The sequence below is a fragment of the Myodes glareolus genome, chromosome 24 (assembly GCF_982192425.1).
Source record: "Myodes glareolus chromosome 24, mMyoGla1.1, whole genome shotgun sequence".
In the NCBI taxonomy this organism is placed as follows: Eukaryota; Metazoa; Chordata; class Mammalia; order Rodentia; family Cricetidae; genus Myodes; species Myodes glareolus.
This window is the reverse complement of record NC_142049.1, coordinates 16,669,993-16,685,987: the sequence shown is the minus strand read 5'-3', so window position 1 is coordinate 16,685,987 and position 15,995 is coordinate 16,669,993. Positions and strand designations below refer to the sequence as shown.

The window sequence follows — 15,995 nt, the reverse complement described above, 5'->3', positions numbered from 1 at the left end:
TGAGGGTATGTAAAAACATTGGACATACAAACACACATGAAGTCATCTCCACGTTGCTTGGCTGGCATGCTGCCCCATGGCTTCCCGGCTCTGGGAGTCTTGTTTGTTTGCATGGTCTCGACCCACTGGTCAGCTGGGACATGCCTGAGGCTGCTCAGGGGCTGCTTTCTGCTTGTCTTTGTGTCCTGTCTTCAGCCGCTTAGAATTTTTTAAATAATTTCTCTCTGAACCCATTAGTCATTCAAAGCATAAACAGCACACTAATGGGTCAGTGGGCGTTGACTTGTTTCATTTTCTCCTCCTAAATTTGTATCTTTTACATTATACAGGTATAGGTTGCTTATTGTAAAGCCCCCAAATAATACATTTAAGGGGAAGAAATACCCGTGGTTCTTCTAGTAATTGCTTTATTCATTCTTCTGTCTGGATTTTTTTTCTCATTTAATATTTTTCCCACAAAGTGAAATAATCTGACCAGAGATATTTTATAACCTTCATTTTTTAGTAATAGATAACTAGTATCTCCTAATTATTACATCTTCTGCAACAATGAATCGGCCCTAAAATTTTCTCAGTGGTACTATATATTTTTATGTATGTATGTAAATGCGTGAGGACTGGCCAGACGGCTCAGGGTAATGGCGCTGCTGTTGCCAAGCTTGACAGTCTGAATTCAATCCCCAGGACTCACATGGTAGAAGAGAGAACCAGTTCCCAGAAATTGCCCTCTGACCTACACACGCATGCATGCGTGCACTCATACACACCCACACCCCTTCACTCCCCCTTTTAAATGTTAATTAAGCAAGAAAGACTTTGCTGTAAGAACCAACACTGTCCTGGCCTCTGCTCTGTGCCCTATTCACAGAGCCACCTCTACCTCTGGGTTGCAGAGAGTTCCCATGCTACCCATGGACACTGGTTTCCCTGGACACTGGCATGAAATGCTCACACCGCCGTCTCTTCCATCTCTAACCCCTTGGCTTGCTGCTGAGAAAATGAGGTTTCTGTCACCCTTGCCCTCCCTTCATGCCCGTCACCTTCCCACCTTTGCTGTTGCTTTTGCCACTTAAAGTAATACACTTGCCCCGGATGTTGTGGTGCACGCTTATCATCCCAGCACACAAGAGGCTGAGGCAGGAGGATCATGATTTTGTACTAGTCTGGGCTTTGTAACAGAGCTACCTCAAAAAGTCAAGCAAGCAAACTCCAATTGGGCTAAGGTTATACCACACGGTGGTGTAGGCTGAGTGTCACCCACAATCAAAATAGCAATACACTTTAACATCTTTTTATTATTTAAAGAATTTTTATGATTTATTTAACTTCATTTTATGTGGATTGGTATGAAAGAGTCAGATCCCCTGGAACTGGAGTTACAGACAGTTGAGCTACCATGTGGGTGCTGGGAATTGAACCCTGGTCCTCTGGAAGAACAGTCAGTGCTCTTAACCACTGAGCCATCTCTCCAGTCCCCTTAAGCATCTTTTTTAAATGTCTGATATAATCCTTGATTTTGTTCTGTCTGTACATACATGCATACGTGCTGTTAGGGATCAAACCCAGACCCTTATACATTAGACGAGCATGTGCCGAGCCACACCCCAAGCCCTAGCATGGCATTGTGACCCTCTTTGCTCCTAGGAGGGACAGCAGAGTCCCATCCACCCCCCACCCCCAGTCATGCAGTCTGTCGCACATTCATGTTTTCGAGCTCTGGACTGAGGACATTCATGCTCTGTCTAGTAACTAAGTCTCCATGGGTGCTGGGGGCTCTGGCTTGAGACAGAGGGGTTCAGTTGTATCCCTGCAGGGTCAGGGAGGGAGAGGGCTGCCCTTGCATTTCCTTTTCTTTGGCCAGATGCTGTCAGAGGGGGGTGTTAAATGTACCAGCTTTCTTCTCTGTTATAGTATTTTATTTTTATGTATGCTTGCACACTGCCATAGCATTCACAGGGGCGTCAGAGGACACCTTATGGGAGTTCCCTCCCTCCTACTACCCTCTGGGTCCCAGGTACTGAACTCAGGGGGTCAGGCTGGTGGCAAGTACCTTTACCCACTGAGCCACCTGCCTGTCCTTTCTTAGGTTCTATTATGTACTCACAACCCATGACTTTATATTATAATTTGCTTTGTAATTTGACCCTTCTCTCTCTTAAAATGGGGTCCCACTTAAGTAAACCCAGATTGGCCTCCAACTTCTAAATCTGCCTCATCCTCCCGTGTGCTGGGATTACAGGCATATACCATCATACCTAACTAGATTATGAATTTCTTTATTTTTTTAATTTATTTACAAAGTATACAGTGTTCTGCCTGCATGTGTGCCTGCTGCAGGCCAGAGGAGAGCACCAGATCTCATTACAGATAGCTGTGAGCCACCATGTGGTTCCTGGGAATTGAACTCAGGACCTCTGGAAGAGCAGCCAGTGTTCTTAACCTCTGAGCCATCTCTCCAGCCCCTAGATTATGAATTTCTTACACAACTTAGTTTGCTTATTTTCTCAAGTTTCTAATATATTGCTTTTTACCAGCTGTATAATATTCCACTGAATGGATTATCATAATTATTTTTGTCTGGTCCCCTATCCTTGGACTCTTTCTCGATGATATGAATGGAGCTATAATTAATGTTCTCCTCCATGTTTCTCAGTGCATTTCTTTCATACATTTGAGTGTGTCAGAAATGCCCTTTGTACCCAACCTATTGTCCCAGCTTCTTGCCAAGAAAACCTGAAAATCTGTCTTAGATTAAATTCGATCTTTCTTGAGATAAATGGAAAAGGCCATTCTCAGGCAATGCCCGTCTTCCTCTCCCTAGGCTCTGAAGAAAGGCCGATTCGGAAATTTGAAGCCGAGAACATCTCCAACTACACAGCCCTTCTGCTGAGCCAAGATGGCAAGACGTTGTACGTGGGGGCCCGAGAGGCCCTCTTTGCGCTTAACAGCAACCTTAGCTTCCTGCCCGGCGGAGAGTACCAAGAGGTGAGGGGGGCAGGTGGATGGAGAGGGGTGGCTGGGGAGCTCAGCCTGCAGATCAGAGGGTGCTTTGGGCAGGAGAGGAGCATGGCACTACAGACCTCCATGCCCTCACACCTTTTTCCCCTTCTTCTTCCTTAGCTGCTATGGCGAGCAGATGCTGACAGGAAGCAGCAGTGCAGCTTCAAGGGCAAGGACCTGAAGGTGAGCCTGAAGTCGGGGAGGGGTCGAGCAGAACTGAGCAGATATTCAGTTATGGGAAGTGCGTAGCATGGAGATAGCCAATCCCAATCCCATCCTTTGTGTGGTCTTGAACAAGTGGATTCATCTCGCTGAGCCTTACAGTTCCCACCTGTAAACTGGGGGTCCAGGGCCCCTGACACATAAGCAGTGCCAAATTACCCTTAGCACCAACAGGGACTGGGTGAGGTGGCAAGCATGTCTGTAAAAGGTTTCCAGTAAAGGAACAAGCCTGGCAGATTCTAGTTTGGTTTTGGCAAAGACATTAGGTGGGGTCCAGCCTAGTACAGGATTCTCCTGAAGGACATCTCGCCATCTTCCCAGAAGCCGCAGGTCCCAAATAGAGCAAGTGATAATCAAGACAGCCTTCAGGTCAAGTCCTGGCTGCCCCTACCCAATCATGCTTCATTCTGCAGTCAGTTAGCAAGTACTTGTTGGCAGCATGGAGATGGAACCCAGCGCCTCCCACACTAGACGAGTGTTCTGGCTGTGAGCTGAGCCTCGGCCCCTCTTCAGAACTTGTAGTGTTAGCTACTAGAGACATTATAAAGAAGTAAAACCATGCCTATAATCCCAGAATTTGGGCAGGAGGATTAGAAGTTCAAGGTCATCCTTGACTATATAGCAGATTGACAGACTGAACTCCAAGACACTATTTCAAAAAGCTAAAAACAAAGGAAGAACCAATGAAAAATCAGTTCGTTTACAAGGTGATCGTGAAAAAAAAAATGGCTGGAGAGATGGCTCAGCAGTAAGAACATGAGCTGCTCTTCCAGAGGCATCCACAATGACAGACAGCCCACAGCCTTCTGTAGCTCCAGGGGACCCAGCACCCTCTTCTGTCCTCCACAGCACCAGGCACAAAAGCGGTCCACACATAGATGTGGGCAAAACACTTGTACACATAAAAGGAAAATAAATAAATCTTTAAAAGAAAGCAGTTTACATGCTGAAAAGACATTTGAGCCTTTAAGATTTAGAGGAAGGTAAGGAGCTTGGCTGAAATACGCAGAGAGTGAGCAGGACTTTGGGTTCTGTCTGAGCAAATCTCTTTGGACACCAGTGGACATCAGGCTAAGCGAAGAAGTGGCATGCTTTGCCTTCGTTTGTGCTGCTTTACAGAACTGGGACTCAAGCCCAGGGTCTCATACAGTTTAGGCAAGTGCCCTACCACGGAGCTACATTCCTGACCCTCTGTTTTTGAAGCAGGTTCTCACTCTGTAGCCTAGACTGGTCTTGGAACCCAGGCTGGTCTTGAACTTGTGATTTTCCTGTCTTGCCTGTATTTTAAAAGCTTTGCATTGAGCTGGGCATGTTTGCACCTGCTTGTAATTCTCGTGAATTGTAAGGCAGAGGATTGCTAATTCCAGGCCAGCCTGGGCTACATGGTGAGACTCTGTCATAAATAAAAATAAGTAGGTCCCGTTATGTACAGGATAGAGTGTTGTATGATGTTTTACTTTTTGAGGGGCCCACTGTCTGGCTCCCAAATAAATCACACACAGAGGTTTGTTTATTCTTAGTCATGAATGCCCAGCCTTAGCTTGACTTGTTTCTTGCCAACTTTTCTTAAATTATCCCAACTACCTTTTGCCTCTGGGCTTTTAACTTTCTCTGTTTCTGTGTGCCTTCCTTTACTTCTTTCTCCATGGCTTGCTGTGTAACCGCTGACATTCTCCTCCCCTTGTTCTTCTGCGCCTCTTAATCCTCTTCTATTTATTCTCTCTGTCTGCCAGCCCCGCCCATCCTTGCTCCTGCCTCGCTATTGGTCGTTCAGCTCTTTATTAGGCAGGCAAAGGATCACAGCTGCACAGAGTTAAACAAATGCAACATAAACAAAAGCAACACACCTGAAAATACTCCCCAACTGTAGAGTGTTCTCTCTGGGGCTGGACGCAGGGAGGACCCTGGGGTTAAGCTATGACAGTGCTTCATCCAAGGTACGATCCATAAAGGGGGTGAGAAGTGGTCAGGTTCTGGAGTTTTGGCTCTTGAATGCTTACCATCCAGAAAGGTGTGAGGTTTGAGAAACACCAAGGCCAGGGCCTCCCTCTGGGAAGATGGAAAGAACCCAGGGAGTCTTGGGAGAGTCGATGTCACCGAGTTGGGAATTCCTGTTAGATACCTTATGGAGGTGGCATTTGTGCCAGGGGTTCAGGGCTAAGCAGTTCTTCCTGCTTTGCCTTCTGTTTCCTCGCGGGATTGGAGAAGAGTCTCAAGAGGGCCCAGATACTCCAAGGGGTGAGCCCCCACCCCAGGGTGCTGGTCACCAGAGAGGAGCATTTGCCTGTCTAGAAACTAACTCAGCTCCAGGATCTTCTGCAGTGCAGACCCTGCGAAAGCTCTGCCAGCCAGCCCGCAGCTGCTGGTTTCTCTGTTCTCTTTCTGTTCCTCTCAGATTCCCAGCAAAGGCCCTGCCCCTAGGCCTGGCCCTGGGACTGGGGAGGAGGCCTCTGCAGTGCCCCCTGGTGGCATATGTGGACCTGACGGTTTTTCTCCTTCCCCACAGCGAGACTGTCAAAACTACATCAAGATCCTTCTGCCACTCAACAGCAGCCACCTGCTCACCTGTGGCACGGCAGCCTTCAGCCCCCTGTGTGCCTACATTGTGAGTTCTGCTACCCTGGGGCTTGGCTGCAGCTGCCTGGGCACAACCTTTCTTTGCAGGGGGGGGGCGGGGAGGAAGGGGTGCCCTCCTCTAGCCCTGACTCCTGGTGAAAGAAGGCTCCTCAGGGCAGGCTTCTAGGCCGCAGTGGGCTCTTGAGACTCCCGAGCCCATCATTCTGGCTGCTGCCCAGCCCCCTACTATGTCTCCCTGCCGAGGCAGGGAGAGGTGCATGCAGCCACCTTGCCCAGAGATCCTGACTTCCGCTCTCTTCTGCCCTCCGGACTTTCCCTTGCTGTGCTTCACGCTCTCACGTCACCTCGCGCACCCTCAGCCTACGCCCTCCCTGTGTTCCTCCTCCTTGCCCTAGCATACGAGCAGAGAGTAGCATTAAGGCTGTGTTTTGGGACACAGGCCTTGGAGTCAGAAGTCCCTGGGTTTGCATTGTCTTGCTCTCCCTGACTCTAGGACTATTTTCCAAGCCTCGTCTCTTTTCTGCTTACTGGGGATTAGTGCCCGCTGCACACATGCCTTCACGTAGAGCGTGGGGTAAGGAGGACGTGTACTTTGGTACCTGCACAGGTCCCTGCTGTGCACTTCCCTGCTGTGCACTTCCTTGTTCCCTGCCTTGAACCACTTATCTACTCCCCCACAGAACATAGCGAGCTTCACGTTAGCACAAGATGAGGCCGGCAGTGTCCTCTTGGAGGATGGCAAGGGCCGTTGTCCCTTTGACCCCAACTTCAAATCCACGGCCCTTGTGGTTGGTAAGTGGTGGTGTAGGCTGGGTGCTTTTGGGGTTTATGGAGTTGGAAGATACACAGGGCAGGAGAACTGAGTCTGGGATGTGTCTAGGCTCTGGGCAGTGTGTGTCCCAGGGCTGAGCTGGTGTCTCCATGCTGTGCTGGTTCCCAGCAGGCGTTGAGTGACCCTGGGCTGCCCTCCCATTTAACTCTTCCAAGTTCCTGCTTCCGCCTAGGCAGGATGGATGGGGCTGTGGTCACTGTGGGCCCTGAGCAGGGCACAGGGGCCTGGGCCAAGGGAGCCATTCCCATGGGAACATTCTCTTGGCAGATGGTGAGCTGTACACTGGAACAGTCAGTAGCTTCCAGGGAAACGACCCAGCCATCTCCCGGAGCCAGAGTTCCCGCCCCACCAAGACTGAGAGCTCCCTCAACTGGTTACAAGGTGGAGTTCTGCCTCAGGCCCCCTGAGCAGTCAGCCCTTGGGAGGGGACATTGTCCCAAAAGTTCCTGGACTAACTGTGTACCCTTCTGGCCTCTGCAGACCCTGCCTTTGTGGCCTCAGCCTACGTTCCTGAGAGCCTGGGCAGCCCAATCGGTGATGACGATAAAATCTACTTCTTCTTCAGTGAGACTGGCCAAGAATTTGAGTTCTTTGAGAACACCATTGTGTCCCGAGTTGCTCGAGTCTGTAAGGTGTGTGGGGGTGGGGAGCGGGTTTGTCCACCTAAAGGACAACCCACATCTGTGTCCCCCGGGGAGCAACAGCTCACCCAGCTACCTGTCTCTTCTTCATCTTCCTCTTCATTTTTTTAGGCAGAGTCTCGCTATATAATTCTGAGTGTCTTGGAACTCAATATGTAGACCAGGGTAGCCTTGAACTTACAGAAATCCACCTCTCTCTGCCTCCCAAGTGCTGGGATTAAAGGAGAACATCACTGTGCCTGTCTGGCCTCCCTCCTTTTAATTGAGAAAATCTCACATTGAAGGTAGTGGTGACAGTGCACACCCAAAATCCTGGCACTTGGGGAGCTGAGAGGTCGGGAATTGCAAGGTTAAGGCCATCCTAGAACACATACCAAGATCCTATCTTAAAAACTTGGGGTTGTTTGTTTTGTTTTTCAAGACAGGGCTTCTTTGTGTAGCCCAAGCTGACCTGGAAATAGCACTGTAGACCAGGCTGGCCTCAAACTCACAGATCCACCTGCCTCTGCCTCCCGAGTGCTGGATTTAAAGGCGTGTGCCACCACTGCCCAGTTATTTATTTATTTGTTTATTTTGAGACAAGGTTTTTCTGTGTAGCCTTGGCTATCCTAGAACTTACTCTGTAGACTGTGCTGGCCTCAAAAAAAAAAAAAAAAAAAAAAAGGTGTGCGCCATCCTGCTTTAAAAACTTTCTTAATAGTAATAGTGCCTCTCTTAGAGAGGGGCTCATGTATCCCAGGCTGGCCTCAAACTCACTGTGTAGCTCAGGATGACCTTGAACTTCTGATCTTCTTGCTTGTGTTTCACACCTGGTTTACCTGTGTTGGGGCTCAGGTTGGGGATTATAAATATTAGGCTGGCACTCTACTAACTGAACTATGTCCCTTTGGAAAAGAAGTCTCTGGCTTTCTCTTGAAAACTGAAAATCCAGGTTTATGGTTCAAACTCTAGTCCTCACTTGTTAAACGGCAGTAATAACACCACTGCCATCAGAGCTGCCGCGTGGGTTAGGTTCTGCCGTGGAAAGCTGGCCAGTGACGGCACACGTCTTTAGTCCCAGCACTTGGGAGGCAGAGGCAGGCAGACCTCTGTGAGTTCGAGGCCAGCCTGGCAATGACCTGCCATCCCTACAAGAAAGGACCACTGTTAACATTAAAGCATTCTTTGCTGATTTGTTAAAGCCGATGTATTTGTATTAGCTTTGTTACAAAGCTGAGTTGTGCTATTTCAAGGTGCTTTAGGCTCCTTATTTGCTCAGTAATCCAATCATGGACTCCTTTCCCTATTGTTTATTTATTCATTTATGTGCTTATTGGGTTGAAGTCCTACTGCGCTCCCTGGCTGGCTGCAGCTCCTAGACTCGGGATCTGCCTGAGTAACTTGAAGCATGCCCAACGATGCTGGCATGCTGGATGGCATTGTGCCCCTGAACTGTCTTCTGTCCCTTCCCCTCGGTCTTTGTTTGCTCATCCTTCACTATAGGGAATGCACTTTTGTGATGGGAAACACACACATCTTCCTACGTTTTCCCAATTTTTAGTTGCATGTCTGTCTTGGCTTTTTTTCTTCATTCCTGTGTCTGTGTCAGCTGCTGCTGAGGAGGGCTGGCAAGGCAACACCATGCCTCCACCTGTGGCCCCGGTCTGTGACTAAGCCAGCGACCCCTCTTCTCCTCCCAGGGCGACGAGGGTGGAGAGCGGGTACTGCAGCAGCGCTGGACCTCCTTCCTCAAGGCTCAGCTCCTGTGCTCCCGGCCCGATGATGGCTTCCCCTTTAACGTGCTACAAGATGTCTTCACTCTGAGCCCCAGCCCCCAGGACTGGCACAAGACTCTTTTCTATGGGGTCTTCACCTCCCAGTGGTGAGTGAGATGCTAGGATTTAGCTGAAGACAGGAGGGTAAAGAATGGCTAGACCCCACTGACCCAGTCTTGAACCCCGATTCCCATCTCGGAATTAATTTGGCTGTTTCTTCGGCAGGCACAGAGGGACCACAGAGGGCTCTGCCATCTGTGTCTTCACCATGAATGATGTGCAGAAGGCCTTTGATGGCCTGTACAAGAAAGTGAACAGAGAGACACAGCAGTGGTATACTGAGACACACCCGGTGCCCACGCCCCGGCCTGGAGCGGTGGGTATCAATAGTTGACTTTGAACTCCTTATCCTCCTGCCTCCGCCTCCTAAGTACTAGGATTGCAAGGAGGATGTCACCATACCCAGCTTTGCGCGATATTGTACAATACTATTACTGTCCCTTTGCTCTGTCAATCAAGTCCTCCTTATCTAATTATCAAGTGACTAGATGACCAGATCATAGGTAACAGTCCTTTCTTACTTGCTTGGAACCTAGTAGACCAGCAGGGTATGAGTGCCAGCAGTTTGCCTGGGAGGTGATGCTGACAAGCAGCGTGAGAGAATGAACAGGTGCAGGTGGCAGGACCACTCTGGGCTGCTGAGTCTGGACCCTTCCCAGATACCACACGGAGTTGTGGAGCTATTCCATCTCAGACGCCGATGCCGATCGGGCTGGAGCTATTGTAGTGTACGCCATTAGTTGCCGGTCACTGGGCATGTTACCTTGTGCACAGAGAAACCCTTGCACAGGGAGAAACAGGACCCGGGCAGTTATGGGACTCAGCTGTGGCTGGCTGTACGGTGATATCAATCAGCCCTAGCTTGAGGATCGCAGGGTCAGACGCTATGCAAGACGAGGAGTCACACTTTTTGAGGCCTGTTTGCAAATTTGGTAAGGGGCAGTAGGCAAGGGGTTTTCTCACAGGTTCAATTTGTCTTTGGACCAGCACTGTGTTCTGGAGCTCAGTGGGTGGGACGGGGCTGGCCACACTGTCCCCTGTGGAGGCGTGCCTCCTCTCTGATTCCTGTTGCTCACGTCCTGCTTCTGCCTTCTTCAGTGCATCACCAACAGTGCCCGGGAACGGAAGATCAGCTCGTCCCTGCAACTCCCAGACCGAGTGCTGAACTTCCTCAAGGACCACTTCTTAATGGACGGGCAGGTCCGCAGCCGCTTACTGCTGCTGCAGCCACAAGCCCGTTACCAGCGTGTGGCTGTGCACCGAGTACCTGGCCTGCACAACACTTACGATGTCCTCTTTCTGGGCACTGGTGAGTTCTTGCAGCCAAGCAGGGTTGAGTGAAGGAGAGGAATCTGTGTGGTGGTTGGTGGATTCTGGGCAGTGGGCTCCTTCAGGGCCTGAACTCTGTCCGTGTTTCCAGGCGACGGCCGCCTGCACAAGGCGGTGACCCTGGGCTCCAGGGTGCACATCATTGAGGAGCTGCAGGTCTTCCCTCAAGGCCAGCCTGTGCAGAACCTGCTCTTGGACAGCCATGGGGTGAGTGGGCTATAGAGTGAGCGTGGCACCGAGCCAACTCTCCCTCCCCTGCCTAAGCCAGATGGAAAGTTAAGGAGCCCTGACTCATGGCCATCAACAGGACGTGGGCAGAACTTGTCAGATGTTCCCTGGGCTGGCTGTAGTGAGGGTCTGAGGCTAGTGTGGCTGAGTGCCGGGACCTCACTCTCCGTGTTTGGCTGTGTAGGGGCTGTTGTATGCTTCCTCCCATTCCGGCGTGGTGCAAGTGCCAGTAGCCAACTGCAGCCTGTACCCAAGCTGCGGAGACTGCCTTCTGGCCCGAGACCCCTACTGTGCCTGGAGCGGCTCTAGCTGCAGACCCGTCAGCCTCTACCAGCCTGATCTGGCCTCCAGGTGAGAGCTCCCAAAGTCCCTGAATGCTCATCGACTCTGAGCACCCCAATCTTCTCTGGGACCCCCTGCAAGGTCCCAATTCTATCCACATCTCCATGTGTTTATTTCTTAGTTTCCTACTTCCCTCAAAGTCAGTATGGGCCGGATAGGCAGTTTTTGCCTTAGCTGCCTGAAAAGGGGAACAGGGTTTGGTAGGAGATAAAACATCTAGTGTGGATTGCCGTGTGCACGGAGCCCGCTAAGGACTACAGTGACCTATTAAACCAGTAAAAAAATGTTAGAGTAACATTTGATTTGAAAAGTCTATTTAGAAAATAGGGATTTGGCTTAATGACACACACCTTTAATCCCAGCATTTGGGAGGCACAGGCAGGAAGATCTGTGAGTTCAAGGCCATCTTGGTCTACATAATGAGACCCTGTCTCAATTAAAAAAAAAGGATGAGGCAGTTGTGATGGGGGGCATGCCTATAATCCTAGTACCTGGTTTTATTGTTGTGTTTTTTGTTTTATTGAGACAGGGTCTCATGTAGCCTAGCCTGGCTTGGAACTCAGTATATAGTTGTGAAGGATCAATAGAAAATAGGGTGGCCGGAACATGGTGGTGCATGTCTATAACCCTAACACTCAGAAGGTAGAGACGAGAAATTCAAGGGCATTCTCTGCAACATAATGAGTTTTCAAGGCCGGAGAAATGGCTCAGCGGTTAAGAGCACTGGGTGCTGTTGTGGAAGACCCAGGTTCCATTTCCAGCACCCATGTCAGGCAGTTCACAGCCAGCTCCCTGTAAGTTCATCTCCAGGGTTGGCATCCAACCGTCTGGTCTCTGGTATGCACACACCTGGCACATGTAGATACACATCCATGAAGGTGATAAATCTTTCTTTTCTTATTGAGAGAGCCGGGATGCGCACAAGGCTGAGCTGCGTCGTGCCTCCGCTGGCGGGATTTTAACACACTGCCCTCGTGTCTGTCTACAAATGTGTAAAACAAACAGTCTAATTGTTTTAATAAACATAGGCTGTCTCATCTCTAGCGTTCTTTTGTTTACAGGAAAAGGGACACAAATTAATGCATGCCTGGAGCATGGAAGCGTCACATTCCCTGTTAGTTTATTCTTGTTTCACAGAGGGTGCCAAATCTGGGGTCTGTTTTAAACTAGTTCAGGAGCTTCAGTATGGGGGATGGCGGTGCCTGCTCTTCCATCAGTTCCATTAGGAGGCAGGTAGAGGCGGAAGTCTGCAGTTCAGAGTCTCTCGTGATTACATAACAAGTTTGAGGCTAGCCTAGACTACATAAGACCCTGTTTCAGCCAGGTGCTATGGCACACGCACTCGGGAGGCAGAGGCAGGCGGATCTCTGAGTTTTGAGGCCAGTCTGGTCTACACATTGAGTTTCAGGACAGCCAGGGCTATATAGAGACACATTGCCTCAAAAGAAGCTCTGTTTCAACTTCCCTATCCTGCCCCAAAAAAAAACAAAAAACAAAAACAACCCAGCTCTTTAAGGAGCTGATAGCCTGGAAGAACATACCCAGAATTCTGTCTTGGCTGCATAGCAGATTGTGGGGAGCTTCTGTAGTGTTGTTGTTGTTTTTCCTTTACGCTTGGTTGAGTTTTTTTCTTTTCCTTTGAGATGGTCTTAGTATAGCTCTGGCTGACCTAGAACTCACTATGTAGACCAGGCTGACCTCAAGCTCACAGATCTGTCTGTCTCTCCTTCCCCAAATGCTGGGATTAAAGATGTGTGCCACACTGCCTGGCTGAGTTTCCTAAGTTCTTAGTGCATGAAAACCCATCTTTCTTTTCGCACGTATAATCTCAACACTAGAGAAAGTAAAGTAGGAGGGTTGGGAGTTGGAGGCTAGTCTGGGCTAGCCTGGGCTACATTGGGGTTTTTTTTTTTGTTTGTTTGTTTGTTTGTTTGTTTTTGCTTTTTAAAGAAAAGAATAAAAGGAAAGTTTTGGGTTTTTTAGACAAAGTCTTGCACTGGGGCTGGGCTATCCTCCTGCCTCAGCCTCTTGGGTTTTTAATGGGGGTGATGTATTTGACACAGGATCTCACCTAGACTGGTCTCCAATTCACTAGTCAAAGGTGATTTTGGATTTCTGTGTCTCCTGTGTCCACCTCCCATGTGTTAGGCACATTATGCTTTTATAGTGGAAGGGGATTGGGACTTTTATTTGTAATAATATGTAGACAGGGGACTGAGAAGATAGCTCAGTCAGTGAAGTACTTGCTTCAAATGCATGAGAACCTGAGTTGACTCCCAGAATACACATGAAATGCCAGGCATGGTGGTAGCAAGAGAGAGAGACAGGCAGATCCCTGGGGCTCACTGAACACCCAATGGATCCTAGTTGGTGAAGTCCAGGCCAATAAGGTGGATGACGTTCCTAAGGATGGTACCAAGGTTGTCTCCAACCTCCACATAAACGTGCACACACATAATTACAAATGGAGATGCCCAGTCAAGCATGGTGGTGAAGACTGCTCAGGGAAGTCTGTTCCCTGCTGCTTTGGACCTGGTGGTCCAGGTCTAGAGGGGGAGGGAACACTGGCCCATGGGGTTCTACCCAAGATTTTCTCATCCCCAGGCCATGGATCCAGGACATTGAGGGAGCCAATGCCAAGGATCTCTGCAATGCTTCCTCAGCCAGGGCCCGGATTTTGGTGCCACCAGGTAAGATGCCCTGGAAAAGGTGGGTCATATTTGCTTGGAAGATGACTCCAGGTATTTATAGATATAGGTTTTTCTTCTAGTCTTACAAAAAGGGGTTCAGGTGGTGAGTTTCGCTCAGTTCCAAGAATCACCCAAGTTAACATCTATCTTAGGGTTTTATTGCTGTGAAGAGGCACACTGATCACAGCAACTCTTAGAAAACATTAAGGATGTTAAAAAATTAAGGAAAACATTTCATTGGGACTGGCTTAGAATTCGGAGATGTAGCCCATTATTGTCATGGCAGGAGACAGACATGGTGCTGGAGAGGTAGCTAAGAGTTCTGCGTCTGGATCGGTGGGCCTGGCTTGGGCTTCTGAAACCTCACAGCCCACCCCCCAGTGACACACTTCCTCCAACAAGGCCACATCCCAATAGTGCCATTGCCTTTGAGTCTACGTACGGGGCCATTTTCATTCAAACCTCTGCACCATTATAGTACCAGAGCACAGCCAGGAGGATGGGACTAAGCCTGGGGTTACTCTAGCCACCGGCTCCTTCTACCCCTGTCTGTTCTGCCCACAGGCAAGCCCTGTAAACAAGTCCAGATCCAGCCGAACACAGTGAACACCCTGGCATGCCCACTCCTCTCCAACCTGGCCACTCGGCTCTGGTTATACAACGGGAACCCTGTCAATGCCTCTGCCTCTTGTCGTGTGTTGCCCACTGGCGACCTGCTCTTGGTGGGCAGCCAGCAGAGGTTGGGGATGTTCCAGTGTTGGTCAGTAGAAGAAGGATTCCGGCAGCTGGTGGCCAGCTACTGCCCAGAGGTAATGGACGATGGAGTGATGGACGAAAGGGACCAGCGTGATGGCGTCCCGGTCATTATCAACACGTCACGAGTGAGCGCGCCCGCTGGCGGCAGGGCCAGCTGGGGTGCAGATAAGTCATACTGGAATGAGTTCCTGGTGATGTGCGTCCTGTTTGGGTCTGCTGTGGTGCTTGTAGTTTTGTTCTTTCTCTACCGAAATCGGGATGGCATGAAGCTTTTCCTGAAGCAGGGCGAATGTGCCACTGTGTCCCCCAAGACTCGCCCTATAGTGCTCCCACCTGAGACCCGACCACTCAATGGTGTGGGCCCTCCTAGCACCCCGCTTGACCACCGAGGCTATCAGGCCCTGTCGGATAGCTCCCCCGGGCCCCGAGTCTTCACTGAGTCTGAGAAGAGGCCACTGAGTATCCAGGACAGCTTTGTGGAGGTGTCGCCCATGTGTCCCCGGCCCCGAGTTCGACTGGGCTCTGAGATCCGAGACTCTGTGGTATGAGAGCTGACTTGAAATGTGGCCACCCTGGCCTCGGGCTGTGAATGTTCAGTGGAGGTCAGCTAGACCTCTGCTTCTCACAGAACACAACCATGGTACCCTGCCTGGGAGGCAGCTGGTATCACAGCCCTGACAGCCCAGCCAGCTGGTTCCAGTGCCTGGCCGAAGATGGATCTGCCTCCAGGGGCCAGAGGGCCTTGTCCGGTGGCAGAACTCTGTTACTTAAACTGAGCCCTTTGTTTTAAAAGACAACCACAAATGTGAAGCCAGAGCAAGAGGAAGAAGACAGAGACGAGGAGGAAAACGACACAACCACCCCAGCCTGCCTGGAGTCTTGGACACTTAGCCAGAGTGGCTGTATGAGATGGAGTTGGGACTCCCTCCCTGACTGGCCTGTCCAACCTTCCGCCTTACTCTGCAGCCTTGGGCTGCCCTTTCTCAGTGCAGAGCAGGGGCCCTGATCCAGCTCCAGCCAACCAAGGACGCATCAGTGGCTGCTGACACCCTACCGCCTCAGGGACCCGAGGGCTAGGCTGGCTCTGCAGCCCTCCTCACCGGACCTGGGCCCAGTCCCAGTTCCTGGACTTACCAGGCCTGTATCAGGCTGTGGCCTCAAGAGAACAAGGGAGTGACCCCAGGGGAGCTGACGAGAGAAGACTGTTGCCTGCTGCCTTTTCCCCAGAGAACCATGACCCCGCCCACCTCGCCAGCCCTGTCTTCCAGTTCCGCCACAGGGACTGTTGAACTCTTATCTTCTCCCACTCCTAGGTCACCCTGCCCTGCCTGTCACAAGGGATACTGCCCATCACAAGGACCCTGAATTTACATGGGTTTTATATTTTTTTAATAAGATGCACTTTACTTTCTTTTTTAAATAAAATCTTGAAGAATTCTAGTTAATTGTGGCCCCGACTCTGGAAGGACTTTGCTTTGTGTGTGTGTGTGTAGACCAGAGGCTGTCCTTAGGTGTCGCCCTTAGGAACTGCACTCCGTTCTTCACACAGGTCTCATTAGCTTGG

General features: G+C 50.2%; 1 protein-coding gene across 2 annotated transcripts in view; it reads left to right on the top strand.

Annotated features, from left to right (window-relative positions):
• Sema4b (semaphorin 4B) overlaps window positions 1–15,871 on the top strand; it is a 40,393-nt gene extending 24,522 nt beyond the window's left edge. For both annotated transcript variants that reach the window (XM_087901375.1, XM_087901374.1), the window contains 13 exons: window positions 2,822–2,985; window positions 3,121–3,183; window positions 5,729–5,827; window positions 6,480–6,591; window positions 6,899–7,012; window positions 7,112–7,263; window positions 8,952–9,133; window positions 9,252–9,402; window positions 10,185–10,395; window positions 10,507–10,622; window positions 10,828–10,994; window positions 13,590–13,675; window positions 14,240–15,871. In XM_087901375.1, the coding sequence (XP_087757501.1) occupies window positions 2,822–2,985; window positions 3,121–3,183; window positions 5,729–5,827; window positions 6,480–6,591; window positions 6,899–7,012; window positions 7,112–7,263; window positions 8,952–9,133; window positions 9,252–9,402; window positions 10,185–10,395; window positions 10,507–10,622; window positions 10,828–10,994; window positions 13,590–13,675; window positions 14,240–14,979 (2,357 nt within the window). In that variant the 3' untranslated portion in view covers window positions 14,980–15,871. The remainder of the gene's footprint in view (window positions 1–2,821; window positions 2,986–3,120; window positions 3,184–5,728; window positions 5,828–6,479; window positions 6,592–6,898; window positions 7,013–7,111; window positions 7,264–8,951; window positions 9,134–9,251; window positions 9,403–10,184; window positions 10,396–10,506; window positions 10,623–10,827; window positions 10,995–13,589; window positions 13,676–14,239) is intronic.
• The last annotated feature ends 124 nt before the right edge of the window (window positions 15,872–15,995 follow it).